Source organism: Podarcis bocagei (assembly GCF_964188305.1).
Source record: "Podarcis bocagei genome assembly, chromosome: 12".
In the NCBI taxonomy this organism is placed as follows: domain Eukaryota; kingdom Metazoa; phylum Chordata; class Lepidosauria; order Squamata; family Lacertidae; genus Podarcis; species Podarcis bocagei.
In genome coordinates this window covers 1,417,097-1,440,543 of record NC_138137.1, presented here as the reverse complement: position 1 = coordinate 1,440,543, position 23,447 = coordinate 1,417,097, and the positions used below count along the sequence as shown (strand labels likewise).

The 23,447-nt window shown below is 46.7% G+C and overlaps 1 protein-coding gene across 1 annotated transcript in view; it reads left to right on the top strand.

The window, feature by feature from the left end:
- The window catches only part of CNTNAP2 (contactin associated protein 2), a 1,111,520-nt gene that overhangs the window by 1,047,937 nt on the left and 40,136 nt on the right, over nucleotides 1-23,447 (top strand). Inside the window, exons 19-21 of the mRNA XM_081165093.1 lie at nucleotides 378-623; nucleotides 1,537-1,670; nucleotides 8,819-8,912. Coding sequence (XP_081021219.1) covers nucleotides 378-623; nucleotides 1,537-1,670; nucleotides 8,819-8,912 — 474 coding nt within the window. The remainder of the gene's footprint in view (nucleotides 1-377; nucleotides 624-1,536; nucleotides 1,671-8,818; nucleotides 8,913-23,447) is intronic.

The following is a 23,447-nucleotide window of genomic DNA, read 5'->3' as shown; positions in this document are numbered from 1 at the left end:
GGAATGACAGCTATAAATCTATCACAGAGAGCTCTGAAAAGAAAGGATGGACTGTTGTTTTATGTGATTGCACCAGGGACACTTCTAAACACATTAATTCATTTTTTGGGAAAGCAACAAAGTGCAATACTTGTTAGTGTTAGATTTAACAAAGTCTTGTGAAATTGCTTCATTAAAATCGTTTCCAGGTGTTGCCCCATTCCCAGCAGTTTCTTTACTGGGCATTTGCCTGCCCATCCATCACATCTGTCCAAGCTGGCCCATTGTTCTAGTAAATTGAGAGATGAGCTGATGATAAGATTACAATAATTATAGTGTGTGTCCATGCAAATATGTCATAGTACTGTAACTTCCTTTTTCTCTTTCCCCTTCTCCAGACGTGGGCGCTTTTTTCGAAGAGGGAATGTGGCTCCGGTATAATTTTTCATCTGTGGGGAATAACGTGAAGGACTTAGGTAGCAGAACTCTCTTGAGCTCAAAGGAAACAGAGAACGTTGTGTCAGACCAGAGCCTGAAGAAAGAAGAGCTGAGCTTCAGCTTCAGCACTAACAAAGCCCCCTGTATCCTCCTCTATGTCAGTTCTTACTCCCAGGACTACATGGCTGTGCTGGTGAATCCCTCTGGTAAGTGCTTTGTCTTTGCTCTCCTTAGGTGAAAATTCCTCTCCTTATGTGTTTATTATACTGTTACAAAAGTTGGGTGCTTGCTCCTCTCTCTGCAAAAACCCATGGGGTTCCAGGCACTCACCCAGGGTGACAGTGTCCCTTTGGAGAATTGAGACAAAACTGAGACTGTCGTAGCTTTAAGAAACAGGGTGTGCCAGTCTGCATGGGGGGAGTCCAGACCTTGCAGCATGTTCATCTCAAGAGGGGCTTGACCTGCACAGCCGTGCAACCATAGAGTCCAAGGCATCTCACCCAGCCAGACTTCAGCCAGCCTGCCCAATATGGATCCCAGTCTTTCTTCTCCCCTTTCTTCTTCCTAGAACACACTTTGCTTTAAAGACTCAGATTGTGAGTTCTGTACTATTTCAGTCATAATCCTTGCCAGTTTGGGGATAGCAGAGAGTTGTAGCTGCTTTGTTGTTGAGATGTTGGCCCCATCGTCTTACCTACCCCTTGTACCGTGTGCAAGTTCTGCTTTGAAGCATGTCACACGGGAACAAACCCTCGGGAAACCATGGCTGAGGACAGTGCTGTGGCAAACCTGAGCTTGCTTCTGTGGAATGTGTGAAATGGCCTTCAGACCTCAAATCATTACAATCGCACATTGCCCTGGACCCAGAAACATCATAAAGAGGTCGCTGAAATGTCACTAAAAGGGCAGAATGGGGGTGGGGCAGGGTGGAACGGGGTATTTGCAGGGTTTTTCAGTGGGTTTCAATTATACGTGATTTCACCGACATGTGTTGTGCCTCAGAACATAACCCCCACATGACAATGACAGGATGTAAAAACTAAAAAGTTGCAATTTTTATAGAAAAAGTTCTAGAAAACAGATAACAATAACTGAATAGTTGAATGTTCTTTTCTGTAGGAAACTTGCAGATTCGATACAACCTTGGAAGCACTAAGGAGCCGTATAATATTAATGTAGATCACAGGAACGTGTCAAATGGACAACCACACAGCGTTAACATAACACGGCAAGGAAGGTTTATCAGTCTCCAGGTAAATGTGCTGTTATGGGGTCATTGATAACATTAATACTAAGAATGTGGGATTTGCAAATGGAATACAGGCAGAAGGTGGAGGAATCTAAGCCAGCCAGGCATCAAACACAGGTGGGATGCTCATTCCTCCTTTGGTCAGAGAGAGAAAGGGGGTTGGACAGTGTTTCCCAAAGTGGGCGATGCTGCCCCCTGGGGGCGTTGGAATGATCCTGGGGGGTGGTAGCAGTCTAGGCTAGGGTGCAATTGGGGGGGGGCATTGAATAAAAATAAAGGGATGGGGGAAGCATAAAGAAAGAAGAGAAGAACATTATTGAAAACTGTACATGTTTCATCTGTTGTGTAATGATTCTTACCATCTGGTTGGGCGCCATTGTGGGACAGGGACAGCGCTGCCCCCCCTGGAGGTGAGGGGTTTTCCCAGGCTTGAGGAAACCCTTTTTGCAGCTTGCCTGCCTCTTTGGCCGAGGGCAGGGGGGCTGTGGCACCGGCCCCTCCCTTGGGGCGGATCGGACTGTTTGTTTGCTTAAAGAAGGGAGATTTCCAGGGGGGTACTGAGTAGGTTTTTTTCTTGAAAAGGGGGCAGTAGGCAGTATTCGACTCCAATCAAATAGTTGGCAAAGGCTTTTCTAGGAGTTGACCTACATTTATAATTACATCATGAATGAATATTAAAGACAGAAAAGCCTTGCAAAAATCTAGGAGTGCACATGCACACACTTTGCTTAGAAATAGAACTTTTGTTTAGGACATGGGACTATAACTGTAACCTTTTTTAAAAAAGACTTTAGTTGTTGTTTTGCACTTCCTGTATAGTGTTCTGTTTTATTTGCTTGGTTTTATTTAATTTTTAATTGTCCCTGAGCTTTTCTCTTGTCAAGCAAGGACCAGAACTGTTCAGCCTCATGAATGTTAGTCTTCAGTATTTGGCATGAAGGGAGGGGCTGCAGAAGATCTGCGCAGGGAGAGAGACCTGGCCGTTGGTTGTGCTTGTCTGGCCTCCCTGGGCTGCTGAGGTCCCCTCTAAGTTCTGAACAACTGGGAGCCCTCCTTTTCTCTCCCCTTCCAGCAAGATCGGACTCTGAGAGAAGGGGTTTCTCCCTCCTCCCTTTTCAGCACTGAGTTCCAGGCGTGCCCCAGTGATCCCTGGTGCATCCAATTGCTCTCCTGAACCCGGTGCAAAGAAGTCTCACCCCCTTTCCTGATCAGAGGGAACCATTCTGCTTAGTACTGAGCTGGCGCCCAAACTCAGCAGGATCACTCTGCTGATGTGAAAAGGGAGCAATCCTGCTTTCTTCCTTTTTTAAAAAAAGACTGCACTTGAATATATATGCATTGGATGATTGTTTTTCTTACTAATAATTGTGATTTTACTAAAAAAAAATATTCTTTTGCAACTTACACATCTTCAAAATATATTCCTTTTGTCCTTCACCTTTTGATGAAGGATGGTACATTGTGAGCCTGTGGACAAGGTTTGCCTTATCTTTTAATCTCTGTATAGCACTTAGAAAGTTTTAAGTACAATACAAGTATTGTTAATGCAGAAACTCCAAATGTTTTCCAGGGACAGTCCAGGATTTACAGAAGCTGTCCCAGTTTCCGATTTGATCCCAGAATATCCCGCTTTTCCTTAGGACGTCCATATTTCCATCAGTGAAATTTTGGAGGGTCTGCAGTTATGCGACCCCCGAGCCAAGGAGATAAGTGACGCTACAGCCTTTCAATCCTGCTCAGCTAGCAGTTCAAAAGCACGTCAAAGTACAAGTAGATAAATAGGCGGGAAGGTAAACGGTGTTTCTGTGTGCTGCTCTGGTTCACCAGAAGCGGCTTAGTCATGCTGGCCACATGACCCGGAAGCTGTACACCGGCTCCCTCGGCCAACAAAGCGAGATGAGAGCCGCAACCCCAGAGTCGTCCGCGACTCGACCTAATGGTCAGGGGTACCTTGACCTTGACCTTTACAACCTTTAGAAGACATCTGAAGGCAGCCCTGGATATTTTATTATGTTTTTATATATGTTGGAAGCTGACTGGGCAAGCCAGTCAGGTGGGTGGGGTGGGAAGAAGAGGAAGAAGAAGAAGAAGAAGAAGAAGAAGAAGAAGAAGAAGAAGAAGAAGTCCCTATTTTCATCGGAGAAATGTTGGAGCATCTTTTTACCATAACAAGATATTTCAACTCTTAATGTCTCACTCCCTGATAACCACTAGATGGCAGCACATCATAACTTTTTGAAAGGCTCTTCTCCTGTTTTCCTTATTCCCACATATTATATTATTATTGGTAGCTAGTTATCATAAATTAGTCAGCCATTATTGATTTCTGGACACCCCCAATACCTATTTGAGGATAAAGAATCACCATGTGTGTTAAGATGTGGATGAACATATCAGACGACACAGCGATTCTTCAAACAGCTCTTGTTTATTCACAGACCCAGAACAGAACTGAACTGAAGGGTTCAGCCAGCCTGCTTATATAGAGCTCCACTACAACGCAACTGTAACAACTTTCTGTAACTATCCAATCACTGAACATCACTTCCAATCCCTTATTTGCATATGTGGACCTGAGTGAAAACTATACAGTATCCCCCTGCTGGGCCAGGGTGAGAACTTCAGTACATAACACCCCTCCCCACCGAGATAAAGCGTTAGTTAAAATCGTAATGGTTTCCTTATATACAGCACTACACGTAATGGTTCAATTAGGCACAAAAGCATATCGGTTACATTTCCCATACTTCCATGAGACCGACAGTATTACATGTCCAACAACATAGTCCCTTAAATAAGTTGGGCGCTTGGAAACTCTGCCAGACCACCGGGGACCAGTACCCAGGTCCGGGGGGGCCGCCCGATTCTTGCTGAGGCTGTGGCGCCACCCTAGGTGGCATTGAAACCAAGTCCCCTGGATCTGCTGCTGTGGGTGGAACCTCCGCAAGTGGAGTTGGCGGAATGTCAGGCACGGCAGTGGTCTGAGTCTGTGAGAAGTCCAGCAGGCCCTCTAAAGTGGCTTGGTTCGGCTCCACGCCTGCATTTTGTGAGAGAGGTGTAGGTGGAGCCTCGCCATCTGTAAGTGTCTGTTCCGGAGCCATGAGCGCAGTTGGGGGCACTGCGGTAGTGTCCAGGTCCCCAACCCTGCGCCTAAGCAGGTCTGTGTCAATCCCTTATTTGCATATGTGGACCTGAGTGAAAACTATCTACAGTATCCCCCTGCTGGCCCAGGGTGAGAACTTCAGTACATAACAATGTGTGCCCCACATTCCCGGGGTATTTGAGTGTAAAGGGCATTTCTCACTGAGGCACCAAATTATTGGATTCACGATATAGATATTAATCATGGGGGGTGAGATGCTGCAATTCGTTCAGGGATACTTGCGAAGGAACATACACTTGCCAAAAGATACCTACTCTCTAGTAAAAAGAAGTTGCCAGAACTTTTTCTGGGGGGAAAAAGTGCACCCTCTTTGAATTCTGCGGTTTTACATATGAATGACAATCATCTGTTCCTGAGCAGGCCATAGAATTAGGTAAATACAACCTCATGAACAACAGCACATGATATATTGCACTGTGTCATGATTTATTTAGCAGAAATAAAGCCAAAATGGAAAAGCCTTGTGTGAAAAACTAAGTACACCTTATGATTCAATAGCTTGTAAAACCACCTTTAGCAGTAATAACGTGAAGTAATAGTTTTGTGTAGGACTTTATGCATCTCTCACATCATTGTGGAGGAATTTTGGCCCATTCTTCTTTACAGCATTGCTTCAGTTCATTATGCACAGCTCTCTTAAGGTCCCGTACAGCATTTCAGTTGGGTTGAGGTCTGGACTTTGACTGGGCCATTGCAACCCCTTGCTTCTTTTCTGTTGTAAATTTGCTGGTGTGCTTGCGATCCTTGACCTGTGGCATGACCCAGTTTTGGCCAAGCCTCAGATTTCGGGCAGATGGCCTCACATTAGAATACTTTGGTGTACAGAGGAGTTCCTGTTGACTCAATGACTGCAAGATTCCCAGGTGCCCTGTGACTGCAAAACAAGCCCAAATCATCACCACCATGCTTGACAGTTGGCATAGCTATGGTTTTTGCCAAATGTGGTGCTGTGCATTATGGCCAGACATCTCCACTTTGGTCTCATCTGTCCAAAGAACCTTGCTCCAGAAGTCTTGTGTTTTGTTCAGATGCAACTTTGCAAACCAAAGCCATGCTGCCATGTTCTTTTTCAGAGAGATGAGGCTTTCTCCTGGAAACCCTTCCAAACAAACCATACTTGTTTTGTCTTTTTCTAATTGTACTGTCATGAAACATAGCATTCAATATGCTAACTGAGGCCAGAGGAGCCTGAGATGTAACTCTTGGGTTTCCTGCAATTTATCTGAGTGTTGCACACTCTGACCTCGGGGTGAATTTGCTGAGACGTCCACTCCTGAGAAGATTGACAACTGTCTTAAATGTTTTCCACTTTTAAATAATCTTTCTCACTGAATGATGGACATAAAATTGGTTGGAGATGGCCTTAGAACCCTTCCCAGTTTCATGGGCAGCAGCACTTGCTTCTCTAAGAGCCTTGTGTTGTCTTTCTTCTTTGGCATTGTGTTAAAACACATCGGAATGCTCCAGACCAGCAAACTGCCAAAGCTTTGGCTCTTATAGAGGTGGGCACACTTGCTGATGATCAATTAAGCAAGGGCATTTGATTAGCAGCCCCTGCCTGCTACTTAGCCTCTTAATTCCTATGGAAGCATTAAGGGTGTACTTAGTTTTTCACACACAATTTCTCCATTTTGGCTTTATTTCTGCTAAATAAATCATGAGACAGTGTAATATGTCATGTGTTGTTGTTCATCTGAGGTTGTGTTACCTGATTTTAAGACCTGCTAAGGAACAGATGATTGTTCTTATGTCTTCATATGTAAAACCACATAATTCAAAGAGGGGGCACTTTCTTCTTCCTGTGACTGTATATATCTATATCTCCCGCTGTACGAAGTACGAATTCTTTTAAATCTAGTAGATATTTTCCCATGTATAAGAACACGTCCCTGACCAGGAGCATCTCTTACTATCGGCTGCCCTACACCATGGTATATGAATAGTAATAATCTCAACAACTTTGAAGTTGTCATTCTTCTGATTTCCTCCTGCTTTTTATTCAGCCTGAAAATATTCACACCTACGTATTGCTATTTCCCCCAATAATATTGCTCAGCTGCAGGAATTCTGACAAGACTGACGCACAAGATGCCCACTGCTCATCGGTTTCCCTCTTTTGTTTTGGTATTGGACACCAGGGGTTTCACTCTGGCACAGCTGCCGGTTTTTCACCCTTGAACTGGGAGAACGGGGGTTGCTACCTGCTTTCATGTGACCAGCCTGATGTCCGCATTTGCTCCCTAAGCCTCATGTTTTCTAAAGAAAGGAAAAGGAAGCACAACCTTTTTCTTTTGGTCATGACCTCAGATGGTTGGCCACTTTAAACCAGCCTCAGAGACATTAATATTCTAGTTCCTCTTAGGAAATCTGGGCTCAGTTCTCCTCCGCTCCTTTCTCCCTCACTCTCTTTGCCTGCTTGCTTATTCCCTTTCCACTTCCCTGTTGGTATCCATCTGGCTTTTCTGTTTAGACGGGGGCACCAGTCTTTTCTCCTCACCTGGCAAGTGTCTAGCCCAGGGTTGTCCTGAACATTGCAATGCTGAGCAGAAAAGATGGTGTAGCTTTCGATGTCAGCTTTGAAAGGAAGGGTGAAAATGCAGCTCCTTTTCTGTCAGCGTCACTCAGGAAAATTAGTAAGGAATTGCGGAAGCCCTCCTAACACACATCAACACAGGGGGGTGTTGACATTTACTCTCTTTCTCTGAACGCCCAAATGTTGCTTTCTCCCAAAAGAAGGAGATGGTTGCCATGCCAAGATCCACGTGGCATTAGGTTCCAGAGGTCCCAAGCTTGCTCAGAGTTTGTGTCCTTTTGGAAATGAGGCCCAGCAGAGACTCTGGTGGGGTCTTTGTAATATATGCCTTATTTACACCTGAAACTGTGATGGAGGGGTTCACAGCATTAACCCCCCACGGGGTCTTTTTTCTTCCATAGCTGCAGCCTTGGATTCAAACAGAAATTAAACGTTGCTCTCAAACATTGCTCTGGCTCTCTCCAACTTGCTTCTTTCCTTCTAAGTCACCTCACTGCCCCATCGCTGCTCTCAGCTGGCTTTTCTGTGGAGGGAGGGGGCACCACCCATTTGACGAATGTCACTGAGCCCTTTAATCCCCCATCACCTCACCTGGAAGCTATAACAACAACAACAACAACAACAACAACAACAACAACAACAACAACAACAACAACAACAACAACAACAACAACTTTATTATTTATACCCCTCCCATCTTTTAACCCTTGCTGGATCCCAGGGGTTAGAGGGGTCCAACATTCCTGCCCCCAGACTCATAGCACTAGGTTTGAGTGACAACACTGTGCCAGACCTTGGCTATTAATAGATATATTCCTTCTGCTCTATTATTTTCAATTGTTGTACTCTTAATTAATTAAGAAATTAATGATGAAAGCAATCATAATTCAGAATTCAGCAGATTTCATGTATTCAAGTATGTCAGATTCTGACATGAGCAAATGATCTCAAAGTGTGTTTGGAGTTCTGGTTTTGTTTGTAGACAAAAGTCAGAATTGGGTGTGTAATTTGAATTGAAACTCAAAATCTGAAATCTGGTTTTTCAACAATAACAGAGTTTGGTGCTTTGCTATTTGATTTTATTACATGAAATATGAATTGTCTCACTTTACAATGTGTTCAACCCTGAACAGAAATCTGATAGATAAACATAAAAGGATAAATGTCCTTCATTTCTAAAGCAGACAATTCAGCAAACCAAAAGATGTGAGCCTGTGAACGGGAGTGGATGGGAGACTGAAAGCAGCACCATGTTTTGGCTATTTCTCTTCCCCACTGAGGCTTGACCCTGGCTCTCACGGCTGCTGCTGCTGCTGCTGGAATGTCCTGCTTATCAGGGTGAAGCCAGCAGCCCCAAGCAGAAGTGTCCGCTTAGTGAGGGTGACCTCCTCCAGGAAGACCCGGCTGGGTGGCAGCCTTCTCAAAGCCTGGCTTCTTTGCTTTTGTCTTCCTCCAGCTGGACCTCTACCCTGCCGTCACCTACACCCTGCCAGCAGCATCAAGCCTCCAGTTCCACTCACTGAAGTCACTTTTCCTAGGAAAAGTAATAGGTAAGGATCCGTTTTTAAGAGCTTTTGTTTCTTGGTTTGCTTATGGCTGTAAGGTTTAATCAGAGGGTTAAGCCTATAAAGTTATAAGGCCCAGATTATGATTAAATGGCATTTTTTAAAAAAATGTGGCTGCTTTGTTCTATCAATTTATTGCAGACCCTTCATTAACTTGAAGCGACTGCTCTGTTGGGATTATAGTGTTATGCAGTCAAACAACTAAAAGGCAGGTGAGTGAAACATCCAGGTGCCCAGGGCTGGAGGCTGGCACTGGAGCATCTGAGGGATTCTGCTGTTCATGTGCTTATTTATTAATTACTATAATTTAATAAATTTGTATACGACCCTTCCTCCGAAGATCACAGGGCAGTTCGCAGCACAAAGTTAATGGGCGGAGATCAGGAGTGGCACAGTCAAAGAGTTGCAAGCAGGTAGCTGTAACAGCAGACTTGTATCCACAGTAAATATCAGGGTTTGGACACTGGCAGGGAAGAGCCCTTTGCAGTTCTGTATCTAACTAGACATGGCACCATCCAGCCTCTGAAGTAGATAGGAAATGTATTGCCGTTGGGTCACTGGTGCAATGAAGTCATCACTCCGTGCCAAGACCTGGAGGCTGAGAGTCTGCAATTGCCATGAATGGAACTCCCTCACTTCACAATATAGTCCTGGGCCTTGTAAGATACACTTTACGGGTGCCTGTGTGCATTTGCTAGAGGTGCTTTGAAGTGTTGACTTGCAAGCACTGCTGACCAGCTGATGGCCAGCGATGGCTCTGTGGCCAACAATCAGCTGGCCTTAGTTGCACCAGCACAGCCAGCAACTTGGATGCAAAGTGCTGGAGGAAGCGCTTGAAATCCAAACCCCTTTCTGTTTAGGGGATCTCCTTTTCTGCAGAGACTCCCAAGACTGATTGGGGGCTACAGCAAGTCTCTTTAAAGGTGTGCCCCAAAGCATATCTTCAGAGTGTCTTGCTCACTGCCAGGCAGCTTGTTTGTTTGTTTGTTTGTTTGTTTGTTTGTTTGCTTGCTTGCTTGCTTGCTTGCTTGCTTGCATGCTTTTGTTTGTTTGATTGATTTACATAACCCCCTCCACCACAAGATCTCAGGGCAGTTCACAAGCTTCATCATGCTGCCAGGTGGATGACAGGTGGGTTTGCCTGTGCAGAGTGGGAGTTCCCCCCACCCTGTTCTACACCTTGTTGGATCTGTGCAAGAACCAAGGATGCACTCCCCTGCCCCACTGTGTCAAGCCCTACTGTACAGGAACCCAGCAGTAATATAGAGTGGTGTAGCCTGGGGGGGACTGGGGGGGGGTCTTATGCCCCTGGTAAGAGAGAGAGAGAAGGGCATTTCCCCAAGTCCAATCCGTCATCCCTTCTAGCACCCACCAGACTGGCTTTCCTTTCTTTGGGCTTGAAGGACATCTCTGGTTGCTTAGCAGTGCTCAGTGTTCATGCCTGTGGGAGTCTGGGGGAAATGCCATTCTAGCATGCAGCTGGCAAGGAACACTCCGCACCCTTTCTTGCCACCTCCTGTCTCCTGTTTCCTTTCTCCCTCAGCCGTGACAAGAGTATTCCTCATAGTTCATAGACTTTGGCTACATTCATCCAGTATTCTAAGTAGGTTTGTATGAATCACTCTACCCAGCCACGCACACAAACACAAAGCAACTCAGTTTATTTATGACTGAGCTTTATATTGTGCATGAAAGATTATGTGGCTGCAAAGATACCGAGCTGTCTCCATAAGCTGCCATTTTGAAAGACACTTCCAGAGGTTTAATGAAACCTTTGGAGAAACTGGAGAGGGAGACAGCAATCCTTGCCATAGGCCTTCCCTGCCACCAGCAAATTTAATATATTTGCAGAGATCCCAGGGCTTTCTAAAGCCTGAACTCACAGGAACTCAGTTCCGGCACCTCTCAGGTGGGCACCATTGCCATTCTAAGAGAAGAAGGGAGGCGTTCATGGTGAGTTCCAGCACCTCTTTTTCTAGAAAGACCCAGTTTTCTGAGTGCATGTTCTGGAAGTTGGGCAATAGGGGCAGTACAGGATTCCTTTTGGTGTACCGACCTCCCCGCTGCACCAAGGATTCCCTGCCCGAGCTGCTTCAGGTCGTGGCGGATGTTCTCCTGGAGACACCTAGTTTGGTTGTCCTAGGGGATTTTAATATCCATGCCGACACGACCTTACAAGGGGCCGCTCGGGACTTCGTGGAAAGCATGGCCTCCATGGGGCTGTCCCTGAATAAGTTTGGCCCAACCCATAGCCACGGACATGCCTTGGACCTGGTGTTTACCTCCACGGATGTTGGTGTTCTGACACTAAGTAAAAGCGAAACAAAAGAAGTGCCATGGTCAGACCACTTCCTGGTGCAACTTGACTTCTCCGCGACCCTTCCCCTCTGCAGGGAGGTGGGACCGATTCGGATGGTCCGCCCCCGCCACTTAATGGATCCAAATGGTTTCCAGAGAGTGGTAGGGGATGCTTTATCCCATGTTGATGGCCTTTCAGCTGATTCCCTGGTGGCCCGCTGGAATGTGGAGTTAACCAGGGCTATTGACTGTTTGGCTCCGAAGCGCCCTCTCCGATTGCATGGAGCCCGGACAGCCCCGTGGTTTTCCACGGATCTGAGGGCAATGAAACAATCGTTGAGACGGCTAGAGCGCCGGTGGCGGACGACCCATTCTGAAGCTGACCGGACACAGGTTAGAGCTCAGTGTCGAGCCTACCAAGTGGCGGTAGCGACGGCGAAGAAGGCTTTCTTCGCCGCCTCTATTGCATCTGCAGAAAACAGCAGCAGGAGACTTTTTCAGGTGGTCCGCAATTTAGCGGAACCACCTGCTACATCGGGGCCCAGTACGGGCCACTTGATCTCCTGCAATGATTTTGCAAAGTTTTTTGCAGATAAAGTCGCTCAGATTCGGGAAGAGGTAGACGCCACCGTGGGAGCAGGGCCGGGGCGGGAGAGTGCTAGAGTCCTGTCTAGTCAAATTGCGTGGGATCAATTCCAATCTGTTACCTCCGAGGATGTGGACAGGCTGCTTGGACGAGTGAAACCAACCACCTGTCTCCTTGATCCTTGCCCATCCTGGCTTATAAAAGCTAGCCGGGAAGGGCTGGGCGATGGGCTTCGTGGGGTGGTGAATGCTTCCCTCCGTGAGGGAGCCTTCCCAGACCCGCTGAAAGAGGCGGTTATTAAACCGCTTCTTAAAAAACCATCTTTAGATGCGGCCACGATGGCCAACTATCGCCCAGTCTCAAATCTTCCATTCTTGGGCAAGGTGATTGAGCGAGTGGTTGCTGAACAACTCCAGGCCCGCCTGGAAGAAGCGGACCATTTGGATCCCTTCCAATCGGGATTCAGGCCTCATCACGGGACTGAAACTGCCTTGGTCGCACTGGTTGATGATCTCCGGCGGGCTAGGGACAAAGGTGAGAGCTGTTTCCTAGTTCTGCTGGATCTCTCAGCGGCGTTTGATACCATCGACCATAACATCCTTCTGGACCGTCTTGAGGGGCTGGGAGCCGGGGGCACTGTCATACAGTGGTTCCGCTCCTTCCTCCTGGGCCGTGTTCAGAAAGTGGTGGTGGGGGATGAGTGTTCAGACCCCTGGGCTCTCACTTGTGGGGTGCCTCAGGGTTCTGTCCTCTCCCCCATGCTTTTCAACATCTACATGCAGCCGCTGGGAGAGATCATCAGGGGGTTTGGGCTGGGTGTTCATCAGTATGCAGATGATACCCAGCTCTACCTTTCTTTCAAATCAGAACCAGTGAAGGCGGTGACAGTCCTGTGTGAGTGTCTGGAGGCGGTTGGAGGATGGATGGCGGCAAACAGATTGAGATTGAATCCTGACAAGACAGAAGTACTGTTTCTGGGGGACAGGAGGCGGGCAGGTGTGGGGGATTCCCTGGTCCTGAATGGGGTAACCGTGCCCCTGAAGGACCAGGTGCGCAGCCTGGGAGTCATTTTGGACTCACAGCTGTCCATGGAGGCACAGGTTAAATCCGTGTCCAGGGCAGCTGTGTATCAGCTCCATCTGGTACGTAGGCTGAGACCCTATCTGCCCGTGGACTGCCTCGCCAGAGTGGTGCATGCTCTGGTTATCTCCCGCTTGGACTACTGCAATGCGCTCTACGTGGGGCTACCTTTGAAGGTGACCCGGAAACTACAACTAATCCAGAATGCAGCAGCCAGACTGGTGACTGGGAGCGGCCGCCGAGACCATATAACACCGGTCTTGAAAGACTTACATTGGCTCCCAGTACGTTTCCGAGCACAATTCAAAGTGTTGGTGCTGACCTTTAAAGCCCTAAACGGCCTCGGTCCAGTATACCTGAAGGAGCGTCTCCACCTCCATCGTTCTACCCGGACACTGAGGTCCAGCACCGAGGGCCTTCTGGCGGTTCCCTCATTGCGAGAAGCCAAGTTACAGGGAACCAGGCAGAGGGCCTTCTCGGTAGTGGCGCCCTCCCTGTGGAATGCCCTCCCACCAGATGTCAAAGAGAACAACAACTACCAGACTTTTAGAAGACATCTGAAGGCAGCCCTGTTTAGGGAAGCTTTTAATGTTTGATGTACCATAGTATTTTAGTGTTCTTTTGGAGGCCGCCCAGAGTGGCTGGGGAGACCCAGCCAGATGGGCGGGGTATAAATAATAAATTATTATTATTATTATTATTATTAGAAAAATAGCACTGAGAAAACCCAAGTTGATGAGATGTTGGAAGTTGTTGACTCTATTTCTTGGTTTTTTTCCCACATTATCTTTTTTTTGAGCAGCTGAAAGGGGCTCTTGGAGGTATTTTCAGCTGTGGTGCTTGGGGAGGAAGGTTCAGTGATAGGCAAATAGCTTTGAGAGGATTTTCATTAAGGAAAACTATATGGACCAATTTATGCCTGTTGGTTTTTTTTAAAGGAAAAGCATGACTCCGCCTCCTCTCGTGGGAGTCTGTTCCACTGCCAAGCAGCTCTTACTCTCAGATAGTTTGTCCAAATGTTTAGTTGGAATCTCCTTTCTTGCAGCTTGAAGCCACAGGTTCGAGTCCTACCCTCCTCCAGAGCAGGTCAAGGACACCTGCATTTGGCACACATCTGAAATACAGATAGATCTCTCTATCATATCTATCTATCACTCTAAATGTTTTTTAAACCCACATTGAAATGGATAGCCCACCCAGCCTACCCCCCAAAAGCAGCAGTCTCCATTTTGTCCATTGTGAAATGTTATAACTAAGACTGGTAGCATTTCTCTTGCCCACTTCCTGGGCAAAATTTTGTTTTTTTAAAGATGCAGAGATATCTGAATGCATTCACAGAACAAGAAAAGGGCAGTGGGGGCTTTGAATGAGTGAATGGGGGAGACAACAAAACCACAAAAGACTTGTGGCTGTATTCCTTCAAGTCTCACTCACTGAGGGAGGCGAAAAGTGGAGGAATGAATATCAGTCACTGACAAAACTAAAGCTGTGTGAACTCTGACCTGTCAAATGCATACACAGAAAATTTGGATCTAAACAATCTGCTTGCAATATAGTCCCCCAACAGTAAATGTCTACTTCTAAAGCCTCCTATTGTTTAGGGAACTAGGAAGCATAAAACAATCTATATGGAGAGACATAGAGGAAGTAATTCAGATATACTTCCCCCAGATCAGTATGTTGACCTTTCCCCCAGTTCCACAGTCCCAGGATTACGGTATATTAGCAAGCTGTTCCATCAAGTTCCACGAAACTAGAAGGACTGTTTGAGGATTTTGTGATCAAGAGATCAAGCTACCACATTCCTTAATACATCTGTGTGATTGACACTTATAAAGACCTTCGGATGTGCAAATTTAATTTCTCTCACTCACTCACTCTTTCCTACACACACACACACACACACACACACCTTTTAAATCATTTCATTGGAAATGGACTGTTGTAAACGCAACGGCCTAATTTGCATGCAATTCTAAGCCGAACCACAGCTTGGCACAAATGAGCACATGTGCTTCTTCCAGGAGAGACAATCCTCTGATCCTGCTGCTTCTACACTGCTGTGAGCTAAGCTATGGTTTGTCATAGCATTACGCTCATGGCTTACCCTGCCCCGACATCCCATGAGCAGTAAGCCATAAACCACGGCTGCATGCGAGATAGCAGCAGAATTACTGGCCCCCAGCAAAGGATGTGATTGGTCACAGAATGCATCAGTGCTGTGGATACGGCAGCCTGCCTCCTCTGTGGGACGTTTTCTTAACTAAATAAGTATATGAGGGGCAGTGCAGTATAGTGGTGAGAATATCAGCCTAGGTCATGGGAGACCAGGCTTCAAATCCCCACTCGGCCATGAAGCCCCCCCGCCCCCCCCCGACCTTGGACCAGTCACCATCCTTTGAACTAACCTACCCCAGAGGGTTATTGTGAAAATAAAAGTTGAAAAGCAGAATCTGTGTTTCTTGGAGGAAAGGTAGAATATTAATGTAATAACCGACTACAACTGAACTGATCACTTTGTAATAATATACAGGCTGGCATCCTAGGCACACCTACTTTGGAGTAAGTCCCTCTGAGCCCCAGGAGTCATGCGTAGGAATAGGATCCACACTTACAGGGAAGCTCTTTTCACTCCTGCTGTGTTAAGATTTAGGCAGAGCTTTGTCCAGCACAGTGTGGATTGCTCTGCGTATTTCTTGTATTGTTGTATTACCATGGTATTGTTTGTGTGCCCATCGCTACTGGAAATAATTGGTCCTAGCTATTTTAAATTTGTATATTGATTATGTTGTAAGCCAGATCTGATTTTCTGCTTCTAAATTCTGATGATGCTGCCATTTTTTGCCAAGGGAAATACAGGGCTGGCATTTTGTTGAGAGGCATAGAAAGCTGTGCCGGATATCTTCTGTATTCCCAGTGTCTGTTGGAATATTAGAATTCCTCCTCTCTGCACTAAACACAGACAGTTGGCCAAACTATCGTTTTGTTGTCATTTCTGCAGAGTTGCTTGTGGGAGCACCATTTAACATGTTAAAGAGGTCTCATTTTCCTTTCCAGTGGCAGAGAAAAGAGGACTGTTTGAAGTGGCAGAGGAGGCATTGTTGCAGGATACTTTAACAAAGCCCTTCCTTGAGAAGGAAGCTGAGCCATGCAGTGAAAAACAGGCAGGTGGACATGACACAATCAGACCCTTCAACTACAGCTCATAATTTGTGATGCCTTTCTACCTGTGCTGCTTTGCCAAAGTGCAACAAATGTCCTTTCTTTCGCCTGGGTCTGCAATTGTCTTGGGAATGTTTGTTTTTCTCCTTTTTGTCCATTAAGAAGCTCTCAGAATCACTGCCTTCCCCAGCTGTCTTTATGTGGTTTAGCCCGATCCCTTGCTTTCTCTTCTTCATTACTTTGTAAACACTTTTTCTGTTGCAAAGAGCCACGGAAACATGGGGCTGTGGTAATAAGGCACAAATGAAAGAGAGGGCTAAAAACACCTTGCTGTACTCGAGGCAAGGGGGGGCCTGCATGTTGTGTTTGTGGGGAGGGCACAGGGAGGAAGAGAGCATCTAAGGATTCTGCCCCCAAAACAGGGTAGCTAAAGAAAGTGGAACCCAAGTAGGCAGAAAACTCTACGTAGTGGAGACTAAAGACTAGAAGGAGCATATTTATTCGAACTCCTCAGCCAGTTCTTTGAAGGTAGACTTTTAGTATTTTTCAAACTAAATTATCTAAATCACGTCACTACTGACATGGTTCAGCTAAGAGCCTTCTCTCCCCATTCAGTTCCTGCTCACTGTCAAAGAGTTCTTACTTCTTTTGAAAAAGCCTTTGTAGGCATCACCGTTTTTTTGCTTCTGCTGAACAGATTATGGTGGGAGGATGCAAGACAAAAGAGTCTGTGGCTGATAAGGGCCTGAGACAAAAATTGCATGGGCTGTGCAAAACTGCCGCTTCCTTGCATACCCCCAGTATACTGCCTTTCCACTTGAACCAAGATACACCCAAGGAATTCAGAGAGAGAAATCACAAACTAAACAACTCTGTGTGTAGGTTTACGATTCATGAAACAGAGACTGAAATCCAAATATCTCATAGTCGGAGTTCTGTTGAGACTGCAGCAGCGCAAGTCTACACATAGTTTCCCTCATGGACTTTTTCAGAAATATTTGGATTGCTTGGCTTTGAGATACTGAGTTGCTCAAGTCATTATTATCTTGGCATTGTATACATTATTTAAGATTAAATGAATTAGAAGTTGTTGAAACGCTGTACATTGTTGTAAATGAGTTTTTGTAAACCTACACACTGAGTTGTTTAGTTTGTGATTTTCCACATGAACTATCATGTATGGTGCCAGTCATGATCAGTCGTGCTTTTCAACGTTTCAAGGTTTTCTTTAGCTCCATTCTGCTTCCCCACTGAAAGGCCTCCTCTTGTACAGGGTGAGTGTATCTGTATCCATGGGGCCTCTTTTAAAGGACTCACCCTGTAATTCCCTGAAAATAAATTCAAGGGCACTGAGCACAGCAGCAGAACCATCAATATGGAATGAAGAGATTTTACCTTCCCACAATTTACATGCATATTCAGTGCAAACTAATTAAAGGGTAAAGATCAAAACTTGAAAAAGTGTTCATTTACATAGAGTATGCAGCAAGAATATCCTGATTTTTAAAGGAACAATGCACTTATGCAGGTGAGCAGTTTAACTTAACTGTATCTCCGTGTGCATTTGTAGCTGGATTCAGGACTGAAACAGCCTTGGTCAACCTGATGGAGGACCTTCATTGGGAGAGTGACGCTGGAGTGTGACCATGATGCTCCCACTCGATCTCTCATCATCTCTGGATACCAACAGTCCCCTGGACCATCTGTGGGAGATGGGGATCAGGGGCACTGTTCTGCAGGACTTCCAATATTATCTCCCTGGACGATTCCAGAAGATATCATTTGGCAAATGTTTCTCAGCCCCCTAGTGCAGGGCACTAGATTGTCTCCAGTGCTACTGAACATCTATATGAAGCCACTGAGAGTGATCATTAGGATATCTGGAGTGAGGTGCCATCAATATGTTGAACTCTGTAACATTTTATTCAAAGTGGTTGTACAGGTCCTGGACCAGTCTGATAAACCAAGTGAATCATGGAGAGACAAAAGCTCTGGGTGTGAGCAGATTCTGGACTGGAAGACCAGTCAGTTCTCTGCAGGGAGTTGCACGGAAGGAGCAGAGGTGTAGTCAGGGAGTACTCCTGGATCTAGCTCTGTCGCTGGAGGGGGGCACAGGGGTTCTCAGTCGCTCGGAGTGCCATTTACCCACTTTGGCTGTTAAGGCAACTATAGTCATTCGTGGATCAGGGTAGCTTGACCACAGTTGTCTCTGTAGGAGCAACCTCAGGGTTGTACTACTGCAATGCACTGTATGCAGAGCTACCCTTGGGCTTGGTGGAGAGACTACAGCTAATGCAGAATGGAGTAGCTAGGCTGGTTGTAGGGGAAACTGCTGCCAGGATACTACTGTCTGTGGGATCTGAACTTGCCAACAATTGATTACCGCACCAGGTTCAAGCTTTTTTGTATGGTGGAGCCACAGAATATGCACATTAACTTACACAGATTCAACTATATGCACTCAGTAAAAAAAAAAAAAAGGGTGGGTGACCAGCAAAAAAACCCAACAACCCCAAGACAAAGGATCCCACTTACTATTTCACTCAGCCAGAGACCTAGGAGTGAGTGTGAATCCCTCGCTGGGTGCAATTTGTGTTCCTTCACACAACATGGCCCCTAAGTGCAAGCCACTTACCTGTGCGTCCTCTGATGCTCGGTCAAAGAGACAGCATTTCCCATCAGGGAGAGGGATCTCTGGAGCTTTCAAGGACCCGCTGTGATCAACCATCTGCACATTTCGAGGATAAAGTCTCGTACTTCAGAGTGACTTTGATTCTGCTGTTTTTGCAGTTCTAACCGAAGTACCCAGTGCCAAAATCTGGGATGTTTCATGGGATCATTGTCAATTTATGCAGCCTGATGTGGACAAGGTACTTGTGGCTATTTGCCCAACTGCATGTCCTCTTGAGCCACATCACTTGGTTCACGAAATCTAGCAGAGGGGGTTGTTGGTTGGGTCCACAGCACTGTTAATGATTCATTGCACGAGGGACTGGCCCCTCTCACCTTGAAAGAGACAGTGGGACAGCCACTCCTAAAGAAACTGGCCCTGGACCCTTCGGTTAGGTCAGTCAAATTTATTTGTTAGAAACCGTTGGTCATCACAACAATACAAACAGTATAGAAGTATACTTTAGTACAGGTGGTCCCAGCCCACAAGACCCCATGGTGTACAATGAAATTCTCCCTGATCCTTTGAGCTGCTAAGGTGAATGCATAAGCCTTATCTGTACAGTGGTACCTCGGGTTAAGAACTTAATTCGTTCTGGAGGTCTGTTCTTAACCTGAAACTGTTCTTAACCTGAAGCACCACTTTAGCTAATGGGGCCTCCTGCTTCCACCGTGCGATTTCTGTTCTCATCCTGAAGCCAAGTTCTTAACCCGAGGTACTATTTCTGGGTTAGCGGAGTCTGTAACCTGAAGCATATGTAACCTGAAGCATATGTAACCTGAGGTACCGCTGTATTGTATTTATTGCCATCCATCAACAAACAGATTTTCTCCCCATTATTCAAAAAGGAAACTCTCTGGAGAAACTACTTTGATAAATCTGTCTATAGGGGAGGGAGTATGAGATTTGAACTAACTACCAGGTGGTTGTAAATACCACAGAGAGTTGTGCTGGGACCAATACTGGCATTCTGGAATGACACAGATTCTCTAGACCCATGGGACTAAGCCAGCCTTGGCAACCTTTCACCAAAGGTAGTAGGAGGCTACAGGGCTTTGGAACCTACCTCATGTGACCATGTCCAGGGAGTACCTAGGGGGAGGCTGCCACAAGGCCCCATTTTATCCCCAGTACTATTTAATACTGGGGGATATTTAATATCTATATGAAGCTGCTGAGAGCAAGAGCTTTGGGTGAGGTGCCATCTTGAGCCTTGATGACACAGGTGTATTTTCCACAGCAGCTGAATCAAGGGAGGCTTGGATGGTGTTTCCTGCTTGGCAGGGGGTTGGACTCGATGGCCCTTGTGGTCTCTTCCAACTCTATGATTCTATGATTCTATGATTCTATGGTGCCTGGATGCAGGGATAGGCTGGATGAGGGGAAACAAGCCAAGCCTGGATCCCAGCCAGACAAAGGTGCTGTGGGTGCCTGGTTCCCACCACGTTGAAGAAATGGCCCATTGTTGCCCTGGATGGGGCCGCTTTCCTGCCGAAGGAGCAGATTCACAGTCTGCGGTGCTTCTGGATCCAGCATTGTCCCTGGAGGCCCAAGGAGGCCCAAGGATGGCTTCAAGCAGCTTTTGCCACTTTCAGCTGGTAGGACAGCTGCGGCCATTCCTGGACCAGGGTAGATTGACCATGGTAGTCCAGGCACTGCTGTGCCCTCTGTATGGGGCTTTCTTTGCAGTTAGTGAAGATTCCTGCAGCATGGTTGCTGGCAGAAGTGAGACCATGTCGGCATATTACACCTCTGCTCAGAGATTTGCACTGGCTGCCAAGTTGTCACCTGGCCAGATTTAGAGTGCTCCCATTAGTGTATAAAGCCCTTAACAGATTGGGACCAGTCTACCTTGGGAATTGTCTTGCCCCACATATGCCTAGTCAATTGCTTCAGTCTGCAGAACTGGCACTTTTACAGGGGCCACACAATGGCTGTTCTGTGCTTGCAAGGAATAAATCCTGCAAAATATTCTGAACTTTAAGCTAGGAGGGGAGCTTGTTGGAAGCAGACCCACATGCCTTTTCTGGAAATGCCCTGCAAAATACTTTGGAATTGCATGTGGCTCGGATCAGCCTGCTGTGCTCCATCCAGCAGCAGCAGCAGCAGCAGCTTTTCATAGAATTGCAGAGTTGGAAAGGACCCCAAGGTCACCTGTCTTTTAATGAATGAATGCAGGGAAATGGTTAATACAGACTTTGTTGCAACACCTACACAAGCCACCCATCGTTTCCCCTCCCAACTCAAGTCATAAATGCAGAAAGATTAAGTAAAAACTAGATATTTATTATAGAAAGAAACTCCCACTGCATCCGTGCTATTTCTCTCTAGCAAGGTCAAAAAACTAATACAGTACTAGTCCAAATATCAAAAGATCCTCAAAGTAGAAGACACATCCTGTGGCTTCTCTGGTTACCAGAACATGCTACAAGCTTTTAGAAGATCTGGCCTTCAAGGAAACAACTCAGGGCATGCTCAGAACCGATGTATTATTCAGATGGGCTACCCCCCTGGTGCAGCAGTGCTCCTCAAGCAGCTGAATTGCCCTCCTAACGACAGAGGGAGTGGGAATCTGCCCAGCAGGGTCTGGAAAGCTGGCTGTCAGAATATTCAAATGTCTGCCACATGTTTTTCTACCTAGAGAAAAATGGGAAGGAGCTCTTTGCCATAGCCCTACTTTTTGATTAGGATTGGTGGCATGATGCAGGAAATGGATTGGCTGAGAAGAGATTTACTGAAATGTCTCCAGGAGCATCACTCAGTTTAAATGGAAGTATAAAAAATGTGTGGGACAGAAAAGAGTTTGTTACTCTGAGATGATGATGATGATGATGATGATGATGATGATGATGATGACTGGCAGGGTAGGGTGTTAAAAATAGCCCTCATTTGGAGGGCTGTGACCCAGTAGTCCCAGTGGAAAAGGGGTTCCACAACTCCATGGGTTTGTAGCCAGAGTTAATTCAGCCTTGAAGGCGAGGGTCTCGGGTCACTGTTTATTCATATTTTTACCTATTTGCAATATATTGATTTAAACCCCTATGCATACCACAAGTCTTCAAGATGAGGTGAGGTAGAAAGGGCAGCTAAATATTGTTAAAGACAAAGGACTCTATATTTTCTGTATCAGCCAATAAAGGCAGAACCTCAGGAAGGTCTGAAAGAGTTTGGTGATGCAGCATGAAATCTTGCTTTGAGAATCAAGTCCAGCTCCCTTCAGGTGCTGGGAAATGGAGGTCCCTAAAGCCACAACGTTTGTTGCTCAGACAGAGCCATCAATATCAATCAGAACAGTTGCCAGCAAGGAGCTTTTTATTATGCCTAGGGAGAAGAGGAGAAAAACTTATTAATATGCCAGGAGGGTAATAAAAATAATAAGTGTCAGAGCTGCCCAAGGTCCCAGCTCACAAAGGACCAACGGCAGTTCGTTGTTATATACAAAAGTCTTTATTGAAGTTCATTTTCACTTTGACAGCCGCAGCGTGCAGCTCTACGTCTGAAACTCTAGACCGTCGAAGCTCCATCTGAATCTCCTCCCCCCAGACACCAGTTTAAGACTCTAGCCTTGCTCCACCTCTTCCTTTCCTCTTTCCTCCTCTGGCTCCGCCTGTCAGCTGGGGTCTCGCCCTTCCTAGACTCTTCTGACGCTGAGTCCCCTGAGTCTTCCCCCTGCCTCCGGCGGGCTTTAGGACCTGGTTCCCAATCCGGGCTTTCTGCTGTCCCACGCGCCTGTACATTTGAACTTGGCACGCGCGCCCAGCCGGCAACCTTCCTCCTGACCGTTACACTGCTCCTATCACTGCTTCCCCCTTCGGGGGGGCTAGCTGGACCCGACCTCCCTTCCGTTCCCTCACTCTCCGATGGAGGCGTGGTCAGCCCTGACTCATCTTCTCTCCCTGCTGGAGGAGACGCTGGCCCTGCCCCATGGGACTCTTCCCCCCCCCACTACGCTCTGGTGGGGAAGCTGGTCCTGATTTCCAGCTGCTGCTTTGGGAGTCCCCGCTGGCCCCTTGTTTCTGGCGTGTCCCCCCTGGGACCCCCCTTGCCCTGACCATCGGCGCCTCCTTCTGGGAATCTTCTGATTCGCTGGAGAAGCTCATGGAAACTCTCGGGTCGCTGCCATACTCCCCTACGCTGCCCTCCGATTCTTCCCCTTCGCTCTCCATTTCCTCTCTCCCCTGTGCCTCTGTTCCTGAGCCCCTGACAATAAGCATCAACATTTCCCCCTTCAAGCTTCTCTTTGGCAGCACTTGTCTCAAACATCTCATGGCACAGGGTGCCATTTGCCATTTGCATGCAGAAACACATCACAAAAGTTCTGGAGGGCTTATTAAGCCCTATGTTTGTTAATGGCAAGGAAGAGAAAGATTAGCATCATAAACCACTGATTTGCCCAGTTCCACATTTAGAAACAACCTGGTCACTCTCCTATGTGCCCTGGAAGCCACAATTGGTCCCAGACTCAGCTCCCAAGATTTTAAGAGGCGCTCACTTTCTCTGTAGTGGTGCCTCTCTAAACTACACATGGCATGCGTCACCTGGCTTTCCCTTGAGGGTAGGATATACTCGGGGGGGGGGGAGCCACGTTGGGACAAATTGTTGTTTTTGAAACAGGGCGGTATGCCTGGGCACACCTTGCATACACCTAGCAATGCTCCCCACAGGGCCGTCTTTACCTGGGGGTGCAAGGGGTGTGGTACACCTGGGCACCGAATTCTGGTGG